At 45.1% G+C, this 26245-nt stretch overlaps 3 protein-coding genes and 1 non-coding gene across 4 annotated transcripts; 2 read left to right on the forward strand and 2 right to left on the reverse strand.

The window, feature by feature from the left end:
* The first annotated feature begins 792 nt into the window (after positions 1-792).
* Positions 793-863, forward strand: QC764_0091950. Its single transcript has one exon. It is a non-coding gene; the product is annotated as a tRNA-Ser (tRNA).
* An 8821-nt stretch (positions 864-9684) lies between these two features.
* Positions 9685-12030, reverse strand: QC764_603200 (uncharacterized protein). Its single transcript, XM_062948825.1, has 2 exons — positions 11622-12030; positions 9685-11561 (listed from the first exon to the last, which is right to left on the reverse strand). Exons 1-2 carry the CDS (start codon positions 11971-11973, stop codon positions 9847-9849), a joined length of 2067 nt encoding a protein of 688 aa, XP_062797413.1. The 5' UTR covers positions 11974-12030; the 3' UTR covers positions 9685-9846.
* Positions 12031-12137: 107 nt separating this feature from the next.
* TAO3 (Cell morphogenesis protein PAG1) lies at positions 12138-20874 on the reverse strand. The gene is made up of 2 exons (XM_062948824.1): positions 20467-20874; positions 12138-20243 (listed from the first exon to the last, which is right to left on the reverse strand). Exons 1-2 carry the CDS (start codon positions 20491-20493, stop codon positions 12441-12443), a joined length of 7830 nt encoding a protein of 2609 aa, XP_062797414.1. The 5' UTR covers positions 20494-20874; the 3' UTR covers positions 12138-12440.
* A 22-nt stretch (positions 20875-20896) lies between these two features.
* QC764_603180 (uncharacterized protein) lies at positions 20897-26084 on the forward strand. Its single transcript, XM_062948823.1, has 2 exons — positions 20897-25580; positions 25640-26084. The coding sequence occupies exons 1-2, from the start codon at positions 23520-23522 to the stop codon at positions 25655-25657; spliced, it is 2079 nt and encodes a 692-aa protein (XP_062797415.1). The 5' UTR covers positions 20897-23519; the 3' UTR covers positions 25658-26084.
* The last annotated feature ends 161 nt before the right edge of the window (positions 26085-26245 follow it).

Below are 26245 nucleotides of genomic sequence, written 5' to 3' on the forward strand. Positions count from 1 at the left end.
TGATGCTCCCTCTCTAGGCCGAAGCCCCTGCGGCCTAGTCTTCTTCCACTGCCAACCATATCGTAGGTTTTTCCTCCCCTTTTCTCCTTACCTTCATTATGTTTAACCGTATGCAGAAACGTTATTGTAAGACGGAACAGGCCTCTGCCCTTTCCTCCCGAATCCGCCGCCGTGGTTCTGCCGTAATGCCGTATTCTACCTGTTTTACCGCCGAATCCCCTTGTATCGTGGCCCCTAGGTCCTTACGGTGCGCCGAGTGCGTGCGCCGTAAGATCCTATGTAATGGATCTGATGTTGGCTCTGCCCGTGGGTAGATCTTCCTTTTCTTCCTGTACCGTAATTGACCGTTCCACAGTGACCCGAACGATGGAAGAGCAGGATAGACTCGAGCGTGAGGAATAAAAGCTTAAAGACCAACTCTCGCAACTAACTGCCCAGCTTATCCGGGTAAAACGAATACGTCGCTCTCTTCGCGTGCGTGAAGAGCGCCTCTTCGCGCGGGGTATCCAGGAGGAGGATGCCCAGGTGGCGCAGTCTGCCGCTACGGAGCCTCCTGCTTCTTCGCCGGGTGCTCCTACGCGGCCGGACGCTGCCCAGGATACCGTTCCGTAGTCTCCTCACGCCCTAGATCCTTCCTTAGGCCTGGACTGGCCCTCCGACCTTTCCTTCGATCCTGGCGTAGCCGGTCTTTCCTTCCTGGCCGCGCTAGATACCGCTAGTGGCGCGCCTTCCACTTCCTAAGGTGCCTAAGGCGCGTGGTATTACTTATATTTGGTCCTCTTTATACCTTCTAACCTCGTAGTATAGTGTATAGTACGTCGACTACTATATTAAAGGCGCGGGTTCGACTCCCGTCGAGGTTCTCTTAGTTCCGTTTTATAGTTATTTAGCTATAAGCCGGGGCCGAGTTTTTTTACTTACTTGGGTTTTGGTCGGTCCGGATATCGTTAGTGGAATTCTTTTTACTTATTTAGGTAGTTAAGGTATACTTATAGTTCCTACGAGTTATTTATAACCGGATATCTTAATTAACTAATTAAATACTTTAATTAGCTTTTATTAAACCGTAAATCTAATATTTCTTTTATATTATATTTTTCTTTTTTATCCTCCGTTACTATTTATATATTAGCCTTATTTATATATAATACGGATTCTAAAAGTAAAATATAAAAGGTATATAATTATAAACGTATCGTACTAGGTAGCTTTAATTCGAATACCGTTTCCGATAATTTCTTTTTAACCTTAAATAGTCTTACTTTCCTATAATCTAGCTTTTTACTAGGTCTTTTAATATATAAATTACGTATAAAAAGGAATACTATATTCCTTCCTTTAAAGTAAGGTCCCTCGAGCTTTTTAATATTATAATATTTCCGTATTTTTTCCCTTATAAATTCTAATTTTTACTTAAGCTTACCGTAAAGTATATATATTTTATTTACCTTAACCTTAACCCTAGGTACCTTAACCGTAAATCCTTACCGTAGGTTTACCTTATAGCCGAAATTCGCGAAAAACGGTATAGCTTTAATCGTTTTAATTAGTAATATATTATATATTAGCTATACCGTAAATAATAATTTAATCTAATCGTTTTACTCGAAATTAATATAATTCTGTAAATACTATTTTACGATTTAATTAAGCCGTTCCGTTTAACCGTCCGTTTAAGGGTAGTAAGCTAAAAACACTTTATTTATTACCCCTAGCCTTATTATTAACGCTCTTTAGAACTTCGATATGAATTTAATATCGTAATCTATAATAAACTTTTTTAATTATATATATATTAATATAATATACCGTAATACTATATCCGTTAATTATTTTGCCGATTAGGTCTCTTTATAAAGTAAAAAATATATTTACTTAATAAGCTTATTAACTACTATTAATATACTATTATATTTAACGCTGGTTACTATATCTTTAAACTTTAATAATTTAGTAATAAAGTTTATTATAATTAAACTTTATAATCGTTTTATTACCGGTAATAGCTTTAAAAATCTATAAGGTTTATATTTTATAACCCTCGTTCTCTTATATATATAGTATAACTAAATAATTTCCTTAACATTATTTTTAATTTCTAGTTAATTAAAATATTATTTAATTTTTTTTATAGTTTTAACGATACTTATATATCCTTCGAGCTTTAATATATAAATCTTTATTATTAATACCGTCTTATTATTTAGCTTTATATACGCTCGGTTCTTATATTATAGTTTTCCCTAACTATCTTTTTAGATACCTTATAGTTCTAGCTTTTCCTATTAATATTACTTTATAATATCGTTACTTAACTTCCTTTAATATTTATTAGAAGTAGCCTTTTCGCGATATACTATATAATATTTTATTTACGGCTATAGTAAATACTTAAAGGTACTATCTAGCGCCTTCTTAAATAATAATAATAACTCCTTAAATATATTTTTATAATAGTCGGTTCGCTAGCTAAATACGTTTACCTTAGCGTTCTCCGAACCCTTCTTATAGTTAATTTAAAAATTAAATTCCGAAAAAAACTTTAACTATCGTATTTACTATACGTTAAGGACCTTCGTAATAATAAAATACTATAGATTCTTATAATTTATATAAACTTATATTTTATATTTAATACCGTTAAAGTATAGCTTTTATTCTTTAAACGCTTCGATAATAGTAAATAGTTTTTTATTATAAATTAAATAGTTTTAACGTACTTTATTAAGCTTTTTCGAAAAAAAAGTTACCGGATATAATTTACCGTTATCGTCTCGCTACCTTAATTATTTACCGATAATATAGTCTAATATATTTACCTCGACCTCGAATAGTCGATTAGGGTTTAATAATTTAAATATCGGGTCCTTTAAAATAACCTTTTTTAATTCCTGGAAGGCCTATTTTTCTTCTTACCCCTACCGGAACTCTATATCTTTTTTAATTAAGTAATTAAATAGCTTTATAATATTTATATAGCTCCGGATAAATATTTAATAAAAGTTTATAAACCCTAAAAATTCCTTAATATATATTTATAATTATAGCGTAGATTAGTCCTTTACTATTATAATTTTTCTTAATTCTATATAAACCTTACTTAGCGATATTAAATATTTTAAGTATATTATTTTTTATATATAGAACTTACTTTTCTCTTTATTAATTAAAAGTCCGGCTCTATATAGTACGTCGAGTATCTTTCGTACGTACCGTTTATATTCCTTTAAAGTACGTAAGTAAATAAAAATATCGTCGAAATAATATATTATTATTTTATCGAAGTACTTCCGTATTATATAGTTAACGAAAAATTAAAATATTATAAGCGTATTAATTAGCTTAAATAGTATTATAAGATATTCGAAATAACTATAGGGTATACGAAATGTAATTTTTTATTTATTTTTTTCTTTAATCCGTATATAGGTATACCCGATAGGTATATTTAAGTATATAAAGTATTGCGTTTCTATTAATTAATTCCGTAATTTAAATATTAATAGTAACGGATAATTATTTTTTACCGTTTTATTATTTAATTAACGGTAATTTATATATAATCGTAAGCTATTGTTTTTCTTTAATATAAAAAATATAAGGTATCCTATTAGCGATATAAATTCTTTAATATATCTTTTCTTTAAATTTTTATTTAAGTATTTCCGTAGTTCCTTACTTTACTTATCGTTAATATAATAGACTTTAAATAGCCGTAATTTAATTCCTTCTTTTAATTTAATCTCGTAATCCTACGGTCCTCGCTTTAAAAGCCCCTTTAAATACTTAGCCGTAAAGGCTAAATATCTTCGATATTCTACCGGTACCGCCTTTTTCTTACCTTTCTCTACATTATTATAGTAAGCGTATTTATTAACCTCCGATATCTCTATTAACGTTATTAACTTTATTTCTTTAATTTTACTACCTATATTAATAAAATATATTATTATTTCCTATATTCTTTACGGTAATACCGTAGAGGGTGCTTATTTTATACTTTACTCCGTATATACTCCTAATTTTCTATTATTAGTTAAATACTTTTAAGGCTTTTTTAATCGTAAGTAATTACTATTTCTCTAATCGATATTTAGGTTATAATCTTTATATTATAATTGCTTTAAGATTATATCCTTCGAGGGTCCTATATTTATAATATCGAATATAATTAATATTATTTTTCCTTCGACTATAATATTTAGAGGTAGTATCTTTTTATAGACCTTTTGCGTAGGAAATAAACCTTATATAATTATTTTTTTTTTTTTTTTTATAGTATACGGGCTTAGTATACGAACTATAGCGAAATTAAATTTATTTTTATATTACCGTTTATTAATACTATTGCTTAAAGATCTTTCTATTATATAATAATTTAAAAGCATTTATCTTTCTTATTTTTTTCCTATATGGTAATAACCTCGCTAACGAATATTAAATTATTATTTTATACCTTTGCTTTACGTTAATACCTTTAAAAATATCGTTTGTAATCCGTTAGAGGTTAACGGCCTCCGCGAAAGGCCGTAAGTTATTTCCTAAACGGTTATATCGTTTAAAAATATCTTTTTACTCCGGGTTATTTAATAATATAAAGTTTTTTTAATTATACTTACCTAGTTTCCTCCTATTTTCCGTTTTTAATATTTTTTTATATTTATATTCGATAACGGTTCTTCTATTTAGTCTTAGGCGTTTTAGCTTAATAATATTGCTTAACTTTCTCTCGTAAATATATAACGTAATTTAAGCTTAGGTATTATTTTAATATTACTTTTTTTTATAAACGTACGTTATTATTTATATTTTAACCGTTTATATATTTAACGTAATATTTTATATACCTTAGTATAATTTATATAACTTAAAGGCTATCCTTTAGTTTAACCGGGTTTTAAACTTTTTATAAAACGTAGTCGTTTAAATCCTTCTATTAAACTTTTTTTTATTAGGTTATAATCCTTTTAATTAGCTATAGTTTACCTTCCTTACTTACTTTATATACCGGCTAATAGCCGTATAGCAATTTACTTTAATAATATTTTATATATCTATATATAATATATTAGAACTAAAATACTTTTTAATATTCTAAATACCTAAAATAAAACTATACCGTATTTCCTTTATAAGGTATATACTATATAAATATTAATATATCCTTTAGTAACTTCGCGATTTTAATATTAACGACTTTTTTACTTTTTTAATACTTTTTTTAGCTTTTATATAAAAGTTTTATAAACTATAATATATTTTATAAAATAGTAATTCTATATTTATTATATTATTTTTTTAATATCGTTTACTTAATAGGTCCTTACGTAAGACCCTTATCTTTAGCGACTTCCGTAGTAACTTCTATAGCAATCTATATTAATTAATCTTATAATATTTATATTTAAAAATCTCCTTCCTTATACTCTGCCTTTAATCTTTTTAGGGCTTCCTTTACCTTTTAAAACTCTATATCTTCTTATCCGGCGTATTAGTTAAAGTTTTTCTCGGAGCTTACCGCTCCGCTTTATTAATACCCGATAGTTATTACCTTTATAACCCTCGGTCCTTTCGATATAATAGTTAATACGATTTTCTTTTTCTATTCGAGCCGTTTAAGTACCTTATAGTTTTTCTTAAAGTATCCTACTTTACTATAATTAAAATATTTAAGGTTATTTTTACTCTAGCTCCGGCCTTATAGCTTTTATTATTATATAGCGTCGACGTTTATCGGTCCCGAATATATAATACCGAAGTAACTAATACTAAGATATTTCCGCTTATACTTATTATTAGGATAATTATTATTAAAGTATTTTTTATAATTATTACCGTAAATATCTTTACTATAGTTCCTCTTTTCCGTATAACGCTCGAACTACCGATCGTCGATCTATATAGTTATAGTAATATATTTATCGATAGTATCGGGCCTTAACTCTTTAAATAATTTATCCTTTACCTTTTCCTTAAAGCTATAGTAAAAGAGCTATATTAATCCTTTATTATTAATAATACTATATAGGCTATCGATTTTAAATTAAGCTGCGTAGTTAGCCGCTAAACGTATTTAGCGTAAACTTAAGAGCCTCCTTTACGCGCGCTTTATTTTATCGTACTTTTTAAATACTTCCTTAAGCTTAGCCTTAAAAGTACGGTAGCTCTCGAAATACTTTACGGTAATTTTCTTTTAATACTTCCGCTCCTACTTGTAATAGTCGTTAAGGATAAGCTTGAATTACGTAAGAGCCCTATCTTTAAGCTTAGTAACCGCGAAAATTACTTTCGACTTTTCGTTAATAAATTAGTTTAGGTATTAACGAAAATAGGTTTTAAATTAAATTAAAAACCTTTTAAGCTCGGCCTTTTCTCCTCTATAGTACTTTAGCACCGGGAACTTAATAGTCGATTTAAATATAGTTAAGATAACGAAAATCTATTTCCGGGTCTACTAAGCCTCGTCTTTAAGTTCTTTAAGGCGCTTAATAACTTACTTTACGGTAAAGGGTATATATTTAGAAGGTCTTTCGGTACCTAGGCTAGGCGGGACGCCTTCTATTTAAATATTCTTAGGTCCGGCCATAATAGTAAAAAGACGTCTTTAACTTATTTATAATAGAGTTAAAGTAAGTATATAACGTATAACGAACCCCTATTTAAAACCTCTAAAAGGGATACTAATTAAAGGTACTTCTAAATAATCCTAGTCCGGTATAGCTAAATAATATATAATAACGGCTTATCTCTATTATAATAGTCTAAATACTAACGATTATAATTTATATTATATATTACGGAACTATCTATCTATGCCGGCCAGTTCCTCCGTATATATAGACCCGTAGACCGTAGACCGTTGACTTATAGACGGTCCTCGGTCCGCTCCTAATTAGCCGATGCCGGACCGTGGACCGTGAGCCCCACCGCGGTCCCCGGTCCCCATCTTATTGGTCCGTTACCCTTCTGGACCGTGAGCCCCGCTCGACGGCGCGGTCCAGTCTTAATTGGTCCCTCGTGGCCCCACTGTCTTCCAGAACCGTGACAGTATCTCACCATTAGAGGTCAAACTTTTTTTTGTTTTTTTTTTTTGTTACTTTTTTTTTTACACGAAAGGGCAGACTTTCAGAACTCAACCAACTAAACATTTCTAACATTTAAACCTATCCTCGATAATTATTATAAAGTAAATCTAAAGAATTAAAAGTAAAGTACTACAAAATACTTTTAAAGCTATTAAATCTTTAAATGTAAATTTAAAAAAAATATATAAAGAATATAATAAAGTAAAATACATGTAAAAGAAGCTCCTAAGCTTATGTTAAATGCGTTCAATGATTAATTACGTAACTTTATTTAAAATCGATAACTAACGTAATATTATTAACAATAAAAAGTTAACATAACTCTTTTATAATAACTTCAAAGAAAAGGTAAAGCATATATTATATAAAGAGTCGAAGTTTAATATTATTAAAATGGTGAAAAAACACACAAACTAACTACAACACTACAAATATACCCTCAACAGGGTCTTTGAATAAACACACCTGCGTGACAGTAGCTCGCTCGCAGGCCGCACTCCACGTAAGACAAAGAAAAGACTCTATAGGCTCGCAGACCACATAATAAGCACCTGATCGGCCTGATCAGAAAGCCAGAATTGCCTGCACGCGTGCAAGGCACAAAAATATGAAGAAATAAAAGTCGATGTCCTGTCTAAAATAGAATGCCCGAAGCAAACCTGTCACAGTTAACCCAACGGCAGGTCGCGCAGTATGTGGGGTGCAGGACGTCCCCAGCCAATCATTAGGGAAGTCAGGAAACAGCCAATTGGGGCTGGCCAGGAAGTGCTATGGTGCTAAGACCCACGAGCACTCTGCAGGATACAAGATGCTCGGGGTGATCGAAGGCATAGCACGACGAGCACTCTGCAGGATGCAATGTGCTAGGAGTGATCGGGGCCATAGCACGATGAGCACTTCACGGTCCACTGGTCTATATATACGGAAGAACTGGCTAGTGTAGATAGACAGTTCCGCAGTTTGCAATATAAGTTACAATTGTTAGTATTTAGACTATTGTAATTAAGATAAGCTATTATTATATACTATTTAGCTATACCGAACTAGGATTATTTAGAAGTGCCTTTAACTAGTATTCCTTTTAGAGGTTCTGGATAGGGGTTCGTTATATGTTATATACTTACTTTAACTCTATTACAGATAAATTAAAGGCGTTTTTTTACTACTATAGCCGGACCTAAAAACGTTTAAATAAGAAGTGTCCCGCCTAGTCTAAGCGCCGAAGGACCTTCCACTAATACTAAACCTATGCTCTTTACTATAAAGTAGGTTATTGTTAAAATAAGTGCTATTAAGGCCTGTAAATATAGGCTCAAATAGCTATCGGCGCAGTACACTGAGAACGAAGACTTTGACTGCAGCATTCGACAGTTGCCGTGGCACTAAAAGAAGGAGGATTATAGGAGCGGCGCCCTATAATATATAGAAGATAATCACTGTAACATAGGCTTATAAGGCACTAATAAGTATAGTAAACTAGTATATTAATTGAACCTTATAGACTAAAAAATACCACAGTGGATAGGGTGTGAGGCAGAGGTCTATAGGCCATCGGCCTCTTACTTGCTCCCCGAGGGTGATTCCGTTCCCGGACCTGAACGCGCGTTTCCCGGGCCCGAACGCCCGCTAAGTGCGCTATCTAAATATAAGGTTACAGGCTACGTTGCCGCTACCGTTTGACTACTGCAGGGCACCGGCCTTAGCGCTCGGCCTTCCGGGACCTCGGATTGCTTCCGGAGGCCGAGCCTCCGCTCCGGCAACTGCAGTCCCTAAACACTGCTGATTCAAGCCATCGTATTGCCTCTGAGGCCCTGTAATATACAGGGCTCAGATACACTGTAAAATCCACAAACAAAAGCTATATTTTAACATATTATAATTAACTTGATAGTAAGTCGCGTAGTATATAAAGCGTAGGATGTCCCTAATTAATTATTAAGAAAGTTAGAAAATAATTAATTAGGGCTAGCTAAAAGTACGATAGCATTAAAACCCACGAGTACTTTACAGAATATAAAATACTTAGAGTAATCGAAGGTATAGTACTTTGCAAGATATAATAACTTAAGAGTGATCAGGGCTATAGTAAGATAATTACTTTAGGGTCCCAAGGTTTATTTATACAGAGGAACTGGCTAGTGTAGATAGACAGTTCTGCAGTATGTAATTCACGCTTGTATTTACGGTATCTTGTGTTTACATTGAGACATTTTATTGTGCACTGTTTAGCTGCACCGAACTAATTGTCAGAAGTTACCTTCAACCCGTATCCCTTTCAGAGGTTCTGTACAGAGTTCGTCACAGCTACTATAATAATGTTTAGAACGTTAATATTATACCGTTATAAAAAAATATGCTATTTTATTTCTTAGTAGAAAGATTTACAAAATACATTTATAGGTATCTTCTTTACTTTTTGGGTTTCCAAAACTTTAAATAATAATAATATAATAGCCGAGCTAGTACTTAAGTAGGTAACTACTAGAAAATCCTCGATATTATATGTTTTTGGTGGATTTTGTTTTATTAAAGAAACCATTCCGAGCTTGGAAATATCTTTTTTTGGCTGTGAGACAGGGAAATAGTGGTGCTGTGGTTGGAAATTGTGTGGTTTGGTGGGTGTCCCGACAGATAAGCATTCAAGGCAGATCTTATCTAGGGGAGATCCCGAGTTCTACACTACTTCAGTTACGCCAAAAGCAGAAACTAGGGATTAGGAAAAAGTCGTCATCTTGACATACCTGTGCTGCTATTACGTTCCTTAAACAATATCCACGACCCTCATCGCCGCATGCCTCATCATCTCCCCAGGCGCCTGCTCCTCCTGGTCAAACGAAGGTCGATTTGCAAAGTTGACGATCCCCACACGGCGGTACGCATCATGCGGGGGTGACCATTTGAGAACCAGCCATGGGAATCGGTAATTGTAGTATTGATCCGGGTGCTCTGGGTCGTCCCATGGAGAGTCAGGTTTGACGTTTACGTTGTCCTTGAACCCCTTTTTGGTGATGTAGATTTCTAGGCAGGAGACTTCGTCCGAGGCAGCTAAGGAGTCGGCTGACTGAGGGGCGTTGTGCCATTGGGGGATGTCGGGCGTTATGAGATATTGTTTGTTGCAGAGGGAGATGTATGCTTTGAGGGGGCTGCTGGGGTTCTCTTCTACGGGAGGGCCGAGGACGATTTTTGCTTCGATGCAGGGGCCGGAGAGGGTCAGCCGGGCATATGAGACTGGGCCGGTAGGGTCGGGGCTGGAGAGCTCGGCTTTGTAGTTTAGGGCTGTGAGACGGGTGCTGATGCGGGGAGGGTTCATGACGTCGTCGAATACGCAGGGTTGGTTGATGGAACACCAGGACCAGGAAGGAGAACCAGGGATTCGGGCCGCTTCCTTGACGCGTAATGCCTTGGGGTTGGCATCGCGAGTCCAGGCTAGTTGGTGGTGGATTTCCGAAGACCAGATGCCCGCGTAGTAATTCCCTATGCTGAGAGGCTGGAATTTCTGAGCGATACCAGAAAGAGCAATGAGGCGGTCGGTATATTTTGTGAAGACTCTCTGGGAATAGCTCTGCACGAGGCTGAGCCACAGATCGATGATAGGGAAACAAGAGGAGTTTTTTTTGTTGAACTGTGTAGGATCGGAGAGGTGTCCCATTTGACGCTTGTAGCTAACGATGGCGTTGCCTCCGTGGTGACGATGAAGGCTTGTCGGGTTACACTCGCATGTGATCGTATTCCGGCACTCCCAGATCAACTCATCATAGGCGCAATAGAGGATTCGTTGCGAGAGAAGACGCTCTTGATAGATCCAACCCCGTTTCATAGCGGGGTAGTTGTCCATTTCAATCTCGGTGTCGACGGAGTAGGAGAAAAGCTTGCTGTGGGTGTCAAAACAGGGACGACGAGCGTAGTAGGTATGCTGCGGCTTCGCCGAGTGCAGTTCGTGAACGGGATTATTTCGGGCTAGGAAGCAACCGGTAGCAACATCGGGGGCAGACGTGGCAGAGAGCGTGAACAAGGCGTTCTCGTAGACGTTTTTCATCTGAGCTGCCTCCTTCTCCCAATCTAAACCATCATCCTGGATGATGCAGAGGGCATCAATCCATATATACGATAGGCCCAGGTGTTGTACAAATTCGATCGCCTCGTGCAGGGTCTTGGGTATATCTTCCCACGGAATACCCTCAAGCCTCTTTGGCAATATCGCTTTGGTCGTTGTAAGGGACTGGGCCAACCCCCAACAATAACTCAAAGCAACGTAGTCAGTGTCTTTCATATCCTCCGTGGTCTCAACTAACCGCGGCAGACCATCCCCAGTACCAACATCCACAACTCTCGTAGGAATGAATCCCCTCCTCCCCACCCTACACTCATCATGAGAATCAATACACTCCCTCAATCGTCTTTTCGCAATCTCCGCCGCCTTCCTCGGGTCAATATCAACCTCTATCAACGTCGCCCTACCCAGACAACTCTCCGATTCTATTATCTCACAATGTCAACCTCCCACCACCTTACGCACCATCCAAGGAATCTTCTCACCAGTATCAGAGAATACTTCAATAAACCTCAAATATTCGTCATCAGCGAGATTGTACTCGAGCTTGAGCGACGTCCCAACCCGGCCATCAACAGTAAACATCTCATCCTCCAACCTTGGCTCCTTTCCTTCAAAACATTCCAATGCTTCAATCATGACCTTACAATTGACGCACGTCTTGGCCGATTCGTAAACATCACTTAACCAGACAGCCAGTGAAAGCGTCATTTTCCCCTGTTTCTGGACATCGACCCATTTGCCGTTGGGCAGGGGAATCTGTCTGTTGGGCATTAAATCGCAACAAATGCGGCATTTTGGCCCATCGTAAACCGGTAATGAGTCTGAGGCCGACATGATCGTTTTTTCTTTGTTCAGTGTTTGCTCATGGCGAGTGGTATTTTGAAAGGCCAAATTCGATGAGTGAAAACGGACCATCCTGGAAGGTGAGAGATATGGCACGGCAGCTTGGCGCCAGTTGACACCAAGTGCCAAGCAGCGAACCAACATAATTGGTGTTCCCACAAGTGCGTCGGCAACTTCAGTGCCATTTGTATGTCAGGTTACTCAATATTGATATAAACAGCTACATTACATATATAAATCATCGTGCCTCATCCCCTTACCCATCTCCTTCATCCCTATATGTTTTCCTCATCTCTGTCCCCAGATCACCCCCATGTTCATTACACAAACACCATCATCATACAGTCCTCCCCTTCGCTTCCCCCTTCCCCCAATTATGACGGCAGAAGTCGAAAACTAAACCCTCGCCGGCCTTGATTGCAACAAGCTCAGGCTTCTCGTCCTAAACCCTTTCCTGCCTACAACAACTCCCTATTCCCAAACCCCTGCCCCCCAAAACCACCCATCTGCAACCTCTGCTGCAACACCATCCCCTGCTCTCTCGCCCCCTCAAATCCCTCTCCCCCCATTGCAGACGGCGCTCGTGACTGCTGTTGAGATCTTGGTGACACCCCCTGCACACTAGGCAACCTCTCCCTTGTCCCTCCAGTCCCCACCCCCCTCAACCTTCCTCTCAAGCCCCCCTTCCTAATCATGCTCTCCAAGAAAAACGGACTACTATTCCCATTCCCTCCATCCGTAGTTGGGCGTTCATCATCCCCATCAGAAAAGACATCCTCCACAAAATCCTGCTGCTGGGGTGTATCATGCTCGTCTTCCGAGGCAAAATCCAGCTGATGGTGATACGGTGCCGAAGGGGAAGTTACCGAACGAGCGTGAAGACCAGGACGGAGGATAGCGCTTGGCGGAGTGATGTTTGCGGGACCTGGGCCGCCTCCAGTGCCGGTCATAGTTACCGAGAACGCCCCCGGCGTCATCGTGTTGGCTGCTACTAGACCGTTTGTTGGCAAGACAAAAGAGGGACGATCGGCAAAGCCATTTTGGAAGGACATGCTACTTGTGTTTGAGGAAGCCTGGTGCAGAATAGGGAGGATTTGCTCGTCGTAGAGTTGAGCGTCGGATTCGAAGGCGTCAGGGGAGAATTCTGTCACTGTCCTGGAGGAACGGCCATCGGACGGTGGGCTGGTGGAGAGGTCGTCGAAGAAGTCGTCTAGGCTGTCAAGTTTGGAGACGAGGTCGCCCATGGGGGGGTTATCCCTTATGTCGTCTGACATCATGGTGTCCGCCCTGTCCGAGGTGGAGAAATAGCCATAGGGGAACTCATCGTTGTGGAATTCAACCTCGGGCGTTGGGGTTGGCTCGGCGGCTATGCCTTCGATCAACTGGCACATGTAGAATGCGGCGTGGATGTTGGCGCGGGTAGAGTCAGTCTTTTTGGCTGGCATGGGAATCGCCCAACCGGAAGTTTCTGGGATGCCAAAGAGACTTTGAGTGCGCTCGTATTCTTTTCGGACGGCCTTGGAGGTGGGTCGGGTCATGCTCATGCGGAGGTGCTGCTTGTCCATGGTGGAACCGGACATGGTCATGATGTTATCAAGAACCTCGAGGGCTTCCATGCAGTACTCTGTTTGCAACAGTCGTAGCAAGGGTGAAATCATATCTGAGCCATGGCTCGCGATTTCCGGCTTCCTCATGTCGACTTCGGGGATGATTACCCTGAGAATCCTCATCGTCTTGATCTTGACCCAGGCAGTCGCGTTGGTCAGGAAGCCCATCAGCATGGCAATCATATGAAAGTCAAGTGCTGGCAGAAAGTAGTCTTGAAGAGCTGCCAGCATCTGCGAGACAAAGTCTTCCCCAGATGAGTACATGTTCGCCAGGTACTTGTCAAGAACCAGCGCAATACTCCTCAACTCTCGCTCGTACGCAACACTCATCAGCGAGTTCGCCGTCTGAACCACCTCTTCCTCCAATATCTTCTGATCAATAACATTCAGAAGCCTTGGCAAGTTGGCAATGATGGTAAAGAACAGACGAGTATCGTCTCCAATCAGGGCATCGCTCGGCAACTGCACAAGTCTTTCCAGCGTCCGCAATGTCGAGTCCAGACACGTCGACGACCGCAACCCCTTGTAAAGAAGTGGCTGCAAACCCTCAAACGGCCCATCCCACTTGGAAGGCTGTCCATCATAGAGAAGCCTTCGCACATTGGCAGACCCAAAGTCCAGTTTGTCCAAGAACTCATTCAGTATCTCCACTGCTTCCAGAAACTCGCACTCATTGATTGACTCTAGACAGGCACATGTCGTCCAGAAGAGTTGTGGAAGAGCCAACAGCTTCTCTGCATCAAGCTTGACGATCAGGGTCTTAAAGGTAGTGAGTATCTCCATCGAAAACGACTGAATCTCCATATCCTCGTCCGCAATAGTGTTCGACAAGCGAGCGAGCATGTCCCCAAGCATATGCTGATCCAACGAAGTGAGAATACACCTGAAAATCTGAAAAGACCGACAGGCAAGATGTCTGACAGGACACGAGGTTGCCCACGTGAGTGATAGCCGGCCCCATTGGTCTTTGATGCCAGGGAAGGTAAGCTCAAAAGTCTTGACAACCTCGGTGGTCAGATACTCCATACTCGGAGGGACTTTATTGTCATGCTCGTTGACCTTGCCATTGCTGTCCTCGTACCCCCACACCACAGACCGGTCATGGCGTCGAATAGCATCAATGAGATCCTCAATCGACTTCCTTTTCTCCACCGGGGCATCATCATCAAGCTGAGAGATGACAAGCTCATGAATCAAATGCACCAGCATCTCCCGAGCCTGCTCCTGCACCAATGGCGTGTAGTGATCCCAGAGCACCGTCACCACCTGCAAAAGATTAGGGACATTCTCCGCGGTAAGGCTCACAGGCGCAACCATGAGATCCACCAACAAGATCAAAGACAGTTGTCCAAGCGAAAAGCCAGCCTGCTTCGTACCAACAGGAAGGACTACGGCCAAATCCGCATAGTAAGGCAGCTTCTCAATATTATCCGGCGGCGGAGGAGAAGCTTCCCGCTTCTCATTCGGAACCATCGTCTTAGGCGTGATCTGCGACAACAAGAATTCCACCACCTTGTTGCCCGGGGTGATACTGGTACTCGCCAAAAAGACCACAATCTGCTTGGCATATTCGACAAAGTTTTGCTCCCTCCGCTCAAGACAAAGCGACATGATAAAATCGAGGATGAGTCTCACATTCCCAGGATGGGGTCCCGTAGCCAACGCCTGCCAGAGTGCCTGCACTTCATTGTGCAAAGCCGCACTAGACTTGATGGTGAGTTCGAGCAGGTTGGCCAGCAGTACATATGATTGGGCAATCGGACCGCCATTCGGGTCGACTTTGAGTTCGACTGATTGTACCCAAGGAAGGATGACAGCCACGATGTTCCTTTGGGCTGATCCTTGTTGTTCCTTAAAGTAGAACGTAAACTCGGAGAAGATGTGAAACGCCAGTTCGGTGTGTCGTTTGGCCAGCCTCTTGGATATCTCGAACTGAGCGAGCTTGTAGACAGCCTTTGTCTTATCCGATATACTAATGTCGAAGTCTTGGAGTTTGGAGCTCTTGGGTTGTGGTTGGCGCTCTTCAAGTGCTCGAAGGAGGTGTGCCGCCTTAGATCTGATTTTGCTTTGGTCGTTACCCAGCATAAACAGACAAAGACCCAGAAGCTTCCAAAAGGGGCAGGGGTTCTTGGGGTGTTCCAGAATGACCTCAGTCACGACAGTAAAGTAACTCTCCAGCACCTTGGGCACTTCAGCAAGGTAGCATCGCGAGATGCAGTGTTCGAGGAGATATACAAACTCCTGGTTGTGGACAATCAGGTTCTTGAGAGCTCTCCTGCCGATGACATTCATACGATCGCTGCCAGAATTGAAGATGGCCTCAATCCAAGCCAGCATCCGCCTCACATCGAACTGCCGAGAAGAGCTACCGTCGGTGGTAAGGCTGATGGGTCCGCCGCATAGGGACGCCATGGCACTGAGTGCCGCCGTTCTAAGGTTCCTCTTTTCAATCTCCATAGCTGCTGTGACAGTGCCACGTTCACCCACAGCCTTTTGATCAATCACTGACTTCCTCATGTTGTCTTCTCTTTGTCGGATTTGTGGCTGGTTCGGCGAGAAACCGCACCAATCCTCCATCAGAGCAAATGCCGACTTTCGAGCTTCAAATGTCATCCATCTAGATGGATCATTGGTTCGGTTGATACCCTCAAAAAGCTCCTCCATAAGCCCGCAATAATGACGCCTGAGTTTCTGGAACTCCCAGTCCATTTGAACTTCGCCATCCATCAAAAAGATCTTGAGGTCCTTGGCATATCCGACCAGATTATTGAGAATCCACTCATCCTGGTACACTTCCTGTTGCTTCAAGAAGTGTGATGTCAACTTGTAGACATGAGTGATTTCAGTCCGTAATATATCCATCTTTCGGTTCCGTCGCGGACTGCTGTTGGTACGCTGATGAATCCGCTGCCTAGCGTCATCATTGCAGCGCCCGACATGGCCTTGAAGTTCCTCGAGAAGAGTGCGATAGATGTGGACGTTGATAGAGCCCATCGCTATTACTACTGCTTCCCGTATCGAGGCGGACGAGACGGAGAGCAAGGGATTTAGGTATTTGAAGAGAGTGCGGGCTGAACCAATCTTTTCGGCAGCCGTAGACCCCTTCCGACCATGTTGCCCATTGCTCGCTCCATTGGGACCACTGCCCGGATCTGCCAACGTTGTGCACGCAAATACAAGGTACAGCTTCCACTGCTCAACAACACCCTCTTGCTGGCTTGTTGGCGTCTTGGCTGTGAGGCGGGCACTATTGATGTCGTTGTAATATAACCCTCGTGATGGCTCCGAGAGTACTGTGATGACCTTGTAAAGCTGAAGAATCCGCTCGCAGACCAGATCTCGTGTTAATGTGATAGTGAAGGGGCATTTGTCAAAGGCGATTCGGATAAAGTTGGGGAAGATCTTGAACCACAGGGTTGTGTCATAGGACATATCGCTGGTGCAGAGTTCGATCAAGGCTCCTTGGCTGTTTGTCTGCATCCCTCGCTGCTGGCGGCTGCGTTCCGCTACTGATAACTGTTCATCATTGAAGTTCATGACTTGCATGGAGTCATTTTCGAGGATGTCAATAAGTCTCTGTGTCTCTTGCCCACCACCGCCTGGCTTTCTTAAGACACCGTCAAACTCCCTGATCAATCGTAGCACGTTGACCGCGTGATATCGAACACGTCGAGATTGTGAGCATAGGAAGAACAGGCCATGTGCCTCGACTTGATCGACTTCTGCCCATACGCTGGACAAGTCAAGTTTGATCCCACGCTTATCGCCAGTGGGCTCACCGTTTTCAGTCGTGGCCTCCCTCGTCTTTTGCTTGATTTCCTCAATCCAGATATGAAGAAGTTCGATATAAAGCATCAAAGTCTTCTCAATATGGCCAGGTCCCAGCATGCCGCCATCTGACATGGTTGAATAGCGGTCATCGAAATTGAAGATGAACCGTGCGAAGCCCATTGTGACCTGATGGGCATGTGACTGTCGAGCGATAGCCTTCAGAGACTGCGCCGAGGATTCGGCAATATTTGATTGGACATGGGCCGTTCCGGTACAGAGCAGATTGATGAGAGTGTTGAAAGGTATGGGTATGTCTGGAGACAGACATCGAGGTATGGCTTGTACGGCTACGTGAAGTAGTTCATAAAATGCCTGCTTCTGGTCCTGAGGATTCGAATGGTCATCTCGCCGACTAAAGTTGAAGGTTTCGGTAATGGGTGTTTTGGGACCAGGGCTGTTGAACCTCTCAAACTTCTCGTCCAATGCTGCCTGGCCACCAAAAGTATTATCGCAGATGATAGTGATTTTGTTGAGAATTTCACAGAACTTGTTGTAGTTCGCCCGGACCTCTCGGGTCAAAGAAGAAATCATGACTGGCTTAGAGAGCTTCTCTCCAGCGGACAACGCCGCTGGGGGAACTGTTGGAGCGCCCACGGGCGATTGCAGTACTGGCGAGGTTGGTGTCATCACTTCATGAGCATGAGTATGAGCGTATACCTGCGGGAATGGCGGTTTGCCCTTGTCGCCCTTCTCCAAGTCCGCCATAACAGTAAGAAAAGCCCGGATTCCCACAACCATCCGGTCAGGATCCAGTTGTTCGATTCTGAGTTCCCTGTCCTTTTTCTCGAATAGATCAGCACTGATCAAGGGGAAGATGATAGTCTTGAAACAGTGTTCTGGGTGTTTATATCCAACAAATCTAATGATCTGTATCAGAGGCTCAACAACGGCGGTGTCTATTGCACTGTAAGGCTTCTTGGGATTCGGAAGCACCGTCCTCATCACATCATCCAACCTTTTTGTAGGCCCGTTATTGCTCTCTGTTGTGCGGTAGAGGTATGTCCACACGAGTCTAGAAACGACCTGCATGCATATTGGCCTGGTCTCTCGATCCTTGAGTTTGGGTGGCAACGGGTAGATCAGCTGGTTCCATTGGCTGACAAAAGTCTCTGGGGGGGAGACGCAGAGCATAGTGGCAGTCAGGGGAAAGGCGTAGATCCAGTGCCGTGGCTTGGCCATGATTTCTGCCAGACGAGGACAGATGGTGGAGAGAACCTCGGCCCACTTTGGGTGGGCAATATCACTGTTGTTTGCTTCAGCTGCAATGGGCAGCATGAGCATCTCGAGGACCTGGCAGAAGGCCGATTTGACCCTGCCACCTTTGGACCGGCCAAACAGCTTGCCAAGAGATGCCATGAAGTCGCAGGATTGATCCCACGCTGCCGCCGGTGAAGTTTTGATGCGGAGATGCTTCATGCCGCCCAGAACAAGCTCTAGTCTGCTTTCGACATGGGGGCTTCTAGCCGCCAACTCTTGCAGTGAGCGATCCAAGTCGGTGACGAATCGGGCAGTCACGCTGTTGAAGTCGATGTCGCTCATGACACCAAGGAGCTGAGCGAACAAATTCCAGTTGGCCAGTTTCAGAGGCGACAGCATCAGCTGCTCTGTCTCTGACATCTTCAACTGGCCGAAAATGATCGATTCCAGCTTCTCCTCCATTTCCGGCGTGATGGAGGCCAGCGTGCTTTGTGACATGACCTCAAGGAGAACCCGGCAGAGCACATAGATGGAAACTGTTGACCGGCGCTCTGCCTGTGCGACGAAATCCTGCCTGGCTGCCAGACCCATCTGCCCACCAGCTTCCGGGCCACCTTGTGCGGACATGGGCTGTACAGGTTCCGTGTTGCGTCGTTGTAATAGTCCAGGATGGGGTGCAGGATTGATACGAGCATGCTGGTGTAGCTGTCCTCGGGCTTCACCGGCCGCTTCGCTCTTACTCTTGCGCCATAGCATCATACTATCGATCAATGGCTTTGGCTTCTGCTTGGAGATGTGCCCAAGAGCTACAATGAGTTGGTCAAACGCAGGGTCCGCCCCTGGCCCGCAGATATGTTCGACATTCGGCTCCGGTTCGAACGGGGCCGTTATACACTCGTTCAGCTTTTCTTCTGCCTGGGCAATGAACGAGGTGAAAAGCACATGGAGCGCGTATTCCCCCACGGTCTTTTGCTCATCCTTGGAAACCCGTGATGAATGCGAATGATGGTGAGAATGATCACGGCGTGACCGCCCACTGCCACTGTGCATTCTCTCCAGAGTTCCCCTGGTTTGTGCTGGGGCGCCTGACATATCAGTTGCCGATGAAGTTCTTTCGGGATAACCAGGCCCCGGGTTCAGGACCGCTGTCGTAGCATTGGAGAGAGCAGTAACAGGGCGTGATCCTGGCCCGGTATCACCCTCCGTCCGTGAGAAGGCTTGAATATGCATATCCGTCCTATCAGGTGTGAGACCTGCGCCAGCGGCAGCAATCATCTGCGGGCTGAGAGGGCTCGAGGAAGAGCTGGCAAGGCTGCCGTTCCTCGAGTGATGGATTCCTATGCCATGAACAATCGAGGTCTGGCGGTGATGGCCGTACGAGGCAGCTCTGGGATCAACAACTCGCTCAATAACGCCTCCCAGGGCACCCCGAGGCGGCGGCACATGTGGGTGGGTGCGTTGAAACTTGTCGAGGGACGATTCTCGGGAATGCGCAACGCTCCTCGGTTCAAGGACGGCGGGCCGTAAGGTTCTCTGCCAGTCTTCGTCCTCCTCATCTAGTCTGGTGACGGCGCGGGGCGAGAACTTCAGTGGCTCGTGGTCAGGCAACGTCGTTTGAGACGGAGCTGTGGGTGGCTAGTCAGCAAGACTGGCACTATGAGGCAGTCGGCAGTCGACATGATGTGCCAGGCTGGAGGGCCAAGTGGAGTGGCCCTTGAAACCGGGCGGAGACGGCGGCGGCAGGAGGTCGGTCAAGGAAGGCCCGGAGGCCGAAAGCCACCCGCCCGCGCCTTGCCCGCACAAGATGGCCGCCGCTTATCATGGTGGGGGAAGGGCAACTTCAACTCACCCATTTTTCAGACGTCACTTCTTGCATGATCCGTTGCTACTCCTGGTAATGCGGCTGCTTCGTTCGGCAGCGAGGGGGTCGGAAGGAGTGGCCTTTTTGACAATTGCGTCCTGTCCAGACAGGAAGGAGACCTGTCGGATGGAAGTCGAGGTGGGTTGACAACGTGAGCTGCTCGCGACAGTGCGACTGGCGATTCACTGGCCGCCCAGGTCCACCGTGTTGATGCAGGGCTGCCAGAACGCAAGGGACCTTCAGGGGCTAAATTGTTTGACAGCCAATCAGAGATGGGCCGAGCTCCTCCCTAAACTGGGGCTGTCGTCTGGCTGAGCCAATCAGATATCAGATGGCCGGGCTGTCAGCCTGTCATCCGACTTCACCTCACAGCATTGACCTCTCATGGACTTGGACCTCAACCTCACACATGCACAGTTGAAGTGTGTGCTCATGCAGTAGTCTATGAACGATTGGCCTGCCTTGCTCTTGCATCTAGTATCATTTGACAACTATAAAACATGCGCTGCCTAGCCTCGAGGTTGAGAGCTAGTTTATGTGTGCTCCGTCACACAGCACTTTCCAGCAGGTTATACAGACAAATTGTTCGTATGATGGCTCAGAACTTACCAGAATGTCTTGCAAACCCCTTAGCTCTGTGAGATATTAATACATGATGTCTCCAAAGTCATTACGATACACCAGCAGCTGCAGCAAGCCATCCGCATCCTGTGCTCACCTGCCATCTCACTACCAGCACAGACATCTTCGATTTCGGAACGTGCCGAGCAAGCGCCAGTTCGTCTGCCGAACATATCAGATCCCGTCTGACCACCTCTTCCAAAGGCTCGCTTGTGTACCTTTGAGCTGTCATGTCATTAAATATATGCAGCAGTCAGAGTGATGATGTATGCAGCTGGGCTCGCGACGATGATCGATGAGCACTCGGTATTACAACACAGAACCAATACCAAGGCAGTGTTGCCGAAGGTCATCGTGTTCTCGGCTACTCAAGAAGCGACAAGAAGCGATATCCCCGCGAAGCCCCGTCGCGCCGGCGCTACCCCGAAAATAGAGTGTAGCAAAAGTTGGGGGATTTTGGGGTTGGACATGGTGCATAATCCTAGCGTCGACCATGTCCTTGGTCTTGAATCGCAAACCTCCACTTTCCCCTGATCCCATGTGACGACCTTCCCAACGACTTCGACTCCCGATATCATTGCCGTCCGAAGCCTCCCGGGGTGATCCCGAACCCTCGCACGCTGGGTAAGCTTGTTTGTCCCGGCCAAGTGGTGGGGTCCCCGCCTTTTGCGGTTCTGCGCGGGGCCAAAATTCGAGCCGAAGTGGGAGGGGTTAACCACGAGGTTGGTTGCGGTAGCGGACGCCATCGCGGGGACAGCACACGACACGATGCCGTCCGACAGTAGAGGGGTGGTGGTCAGCAACAAGCTAGAGATGGGACACTGGGAATTCATCAAGAAATGGCGGAATCTGATCAGACAGACGTGGCTTCTAGTCAACTTTGTGCCAGGTGTCCGTCCCTACATATTCTCCCACCACAAACACGACTCTGGCTGGTCTGGACCCTTGGAACATGATAGAGAAACTTGGGATTTGGCAGTGATTCTGCGACAGAAACAGCTGCCGAATCACCAAGAGATATTGAAGCTGATACTACCGATGTAGTGAATGCAGCGATCGCGGACTCAGTTCTGCACCGGATTCCATGTGGGGGTGCCAAGGACCACCTCCACGGCCCGGGCTTCGCTGTCCAAATCAATCCTACACTGTAAAAGTTCTTCAGCTTTCTTGTTGGTGCGGGGGATGCTCTCGTTGCAGCCGCCCTCGTTGTTGGGTTCTCTCAACTGCTGGCTCCCACCTTCCACTTGCCCTCATTCTTTTCCCTCCTCCCAGTCGCTTCTGTGTAGGTATCTTGGAAGAGAATCGAGATACCTGTGTTCGTTCATGAACAAACGGAGTCCAATGGCGAATGCAAGATCTTCAGAAGAACAGGCCAAATATCAAACAACATTATGGGGTACGGTAGGTAGGTAGGTATCGTAGATCTCTCGCAGCGTACAATTTTGCAAGGTGCCGGCGGGGCGCGTAATGTACGGCGTATGTTAAAATACCACTCCACGTCGAAACGACGTCTGACTCGATTTGGAACGAGTGGGGACCCTTTCGCGCAATTTATTGCTGACTGTGCCAACAACTGGAGGCCAGGCGAGCTCGCCGTTTGCTGGGCTGGTCCGGCGGCCGTCGCACGTTGAGGAAAACCGCTCCCCGAGTCATCTTGTGTTCCAGGCTGGAGGCAGATATTAAAGCACTCTGGCGGACTGACGGGAATAGCCTTGCGGCTCCGATGAAACGGCACGTCACGCAAAGCCTCGTCTCCGTCTGATGAAGCGTTCCAGCGCTAGGTAGGCTGTGCGGTTGCTTGGCTGCCAGGCTGGGCGGATATGGATCTCGTCGGAGATGGTGGAGTTGACAGATGGCACCCGACGGGTGTGGAAAAAGCCCGGGCCCCGGGACCCTGGAAGGTTGAGGCTAGCGTCCCGGGGCCAGCATGTGGTTATCTGTCGATAAAGTAAGACCGCCGCAATCCCGTACCGCTGAATAAAATTCTACTTGATTCTCTGGTTGACTGCCTCTTCCCTCAAGCGACTGCCCCCTTTCTTCTTCTTCTTCTTCCTTTATTTGTATTCTCTTCACTCGAGCAGCCTCCCCGTCGACCAGCCGCTTAACCCCTCCGCCTTGTCCCTCCCCTGAGACTTGTGCCTGTCTGCCGTCTGACAGCCACACGCTTGGAGGTCGGCGCTTGTTTGTCTTCCGTTGAATTGGCGCTCTCGCCCGCGCCGATCCGACACCGCGACCACTGGACGGCTAACGTTTGCCGTTTCCAATCCGCCTGCCCCGATCCGATCGCATCGGCGGCACCGCTCCTCCTTAACTTGAGGAGCTCTCCCCCGTTTCCGGCTCCCGGGACGGCCTCAGAAACACACCGATAACACTCCTACGCCGTCATCGAGCCCCCGTTCTGCAGTCCGTGAACCGTCGCCATGGCTGAACTCGATACGCTGGACATTATTGTCCTAGCCGCCATCCTCTTGGGGACGGTGGCATACTTCACCAAGGGCAAGCTTTGGGGCGTCGCCAAGGACCCCTATGCCAGCTCTCTCGCGGCCGCCAATGGCGCCAAGGCTGGAAAGACAAGAAACATTCTCGAGAAGATGGAGGAGTCTGGCAAGAACTGCATTATTTTCTATGGATCGCAAACTGGCACCGCTGAGGACTACGCCTCGAGACTCGCAAAGGAGGGCAAGAGCCGTTATGGCCTCGAGACCATGGTTGCCGACTTGGAGGACTACGACTACGACAATCTCGATGCCATCCCTGAGGACAAGGTCGTCATGTTTGTGCTTGCCACCTACGGTGAGGGCGAGCCCACCGACAACGCTGTTGACTTTTACGAGTTCATCAACGGAGACTCCCCACAATTCACTTTGGACAACGAACCCGCTCTTGGCAACCTGAACTACGTCGCTTTCGGTCTTGGCAACAACACTTATGAGCACTACAACATCATGGTTCGCAACGTGGACAAGGCCCTTCAGAAGCTGGGTGCCCACCGCATTGGTCAGGCTGGCGAGGGTGACGATGGCGCTGGCACCATGGAAGAGGATTTCTTGGCTTGGAAGGACCCCATGTGGAAGGCTCTCGCTGAGAAGATGGGTCTTGAGGAGCGCGAGGCTGTCTATGAGCCCGTATTTGGTATCGTTGAACGTGACACTCTTACTGCCGAGTCTCCTGAGGTCTACCTTGGTGAGCCCAACAAGACCCACCTCGATGGTAGCCCCAAGGGCCCCTTCAATGCGCACAACCCCTACATCGCCCCTATCGCCGAATCCTACGAGTTGTTCAACGTCAAGGACCGCAACTGCCTTCACATGGAAGTCGACATCAGCGCCTCTAATCTCAGCTACCAGACTGGTGACCATCTCGCTGTTTGGCCCACCAACCCTGGCGAGGAGGTTGACCGGTTCCTCAATGTCTTGGGTCTCACTGAAAAGCGCAAGGATGTTATTTCTGTCAAGGCCCTGGAACCCACCGCCAAGGTCCCCTTCCCGACCCCCACCACCTTCGATGCCATTGTTCGCTACCACATGGAAATCTGCGCTCCTGTCTCTCGTCAATTTCTCGCTACTCTTGCCCCCTTCGCTCCCGACGAGGCTTCCAAGGCCGAGATGACCAAGCTCGGTGGTGACAAGGATTACTTCCACGACAAGATCAACGTTCATCATCTCAACATCGGCCGCGTTCTGGAAATTGTTGGCAAGGGTCAGAAGTGGTCCAACGTCCCCTTCTCCGCTTTCATTGAGGGCATCACCAAGCTGCAACCCCGTTACTACTCCATCTCGTCCTCTTCCCTTGAGCAACCCAAGAAGATTTCCATCACCTGCGTCGTCGAGGAGCAGAAGCTCCCCGGTCGTGAAGATCCTTTCCGCGGTGTCTCTACCAACTACCTCTTGGCTCTTAAGCAGAAGCAGAACGGCGACCCCAACCCCAGCCCCTATGGTTTGACTTACGAGATCACTGGTCCCCGCAACAAGTACGATGGTATCCATGTCCCCGTCCACGTCCGCCATTCCAACTTCAAGCTGCCCTCGGATCCCCTCAAGCCTGTCATTATGGTTGGCCCTGGTACCGGTGTTGCTCCTTTCAGAGGTTTCGTCCGTGAGCGCAGAAAGATGGTTGAGAACGGTCAGACCGTTGGTAAGACCATCTTGTTCTTTGGCTGCCGCAAGTCCACCGAGGACTTCTTGTACTCCAAGGAGTGGGAGGAGGCCAAGCAGGTCATGGGAGACAGCTTCGAGATTGTTACTGCCTTCTCTCGCGAGAGCAACAAGAAGGTCTATGTCCAGCACCGGCTGAAGGAAAGGTCCAAGGAGATCAACGAGCTCCTTGAGAAGAAGGCTTACTTCTATGTTTGCGGTGACGCCGCCAACATGGCCCGTGAGGTACACAATGTGCTGGGCCAGATCATTTCTGAGGAGAGGGGTGTCCCAGAGGCCAAGGCTGAGGACATCGTGAAGAACATGAGGGCTTCCAACCAGTACCAGGTATGTTTTAATCTTCTATATCCCGTTTACCAAGAGAAATCACTGACAACACGTTACAGGAGGACGTCTGGTCATGAGCACAAATCAAATACGGGAGGTGACGGGTGGTGTGTTTTGTTTTGATCTCATTGATTTAGGGGGTCTATTTTTTTGACTGGCTGGCTGGGGCTGGAATGGGCTGGGAAAGAAAGGGTGGCAAACACAATTTAGCAGGGCGCTAAAAGGCTGGTTGTCAAATTTGTATAGCGATTTTCCATTGCAAACTTTCTTCATCACACGCACACACACACCACATTGACACACACACACATTACATGCATGGAATATAGAATGGACCGGGTGGGCGGGGAGCACACTATAATATATCAGGCTCCAAAGGACAAATTCATTTTGGGGTGTGTGGAGGTTGGGTTGGGTTGGGTGTTTTTGTCTTTTTGGGAAGAAGGAAGATTTTTATCATCTGTCCATATCTATATATTTTTGCACAGCACCTTTGTTACGTGGTTGGGTTTGTGGCGTGGTGGTGGTAGATTACTCCCTAATTGTTATTTTTTTTCTCCGAAGAGGTATCGTTGGGATCTTGGTTTAAGCACACCATCATCAAGTACAACCACACTCTCCCAATGCATCAATCACACAACTACTTGACCTTCACAACCCACCAA

This window comes from Podospora pseudoanserina, chromosome 6, assembly GCF_035222485.1.
Source record: "Podospora pseudoanserina strain CBS 124.78 chromosome 6, whole genome shotgun sequence".
NCBI lineage: Eukaryota > Fungi > Ascomycota > Sordariomycetes > Sordariales > Podosporaceae > Podospora > Podospora pseudoanserina.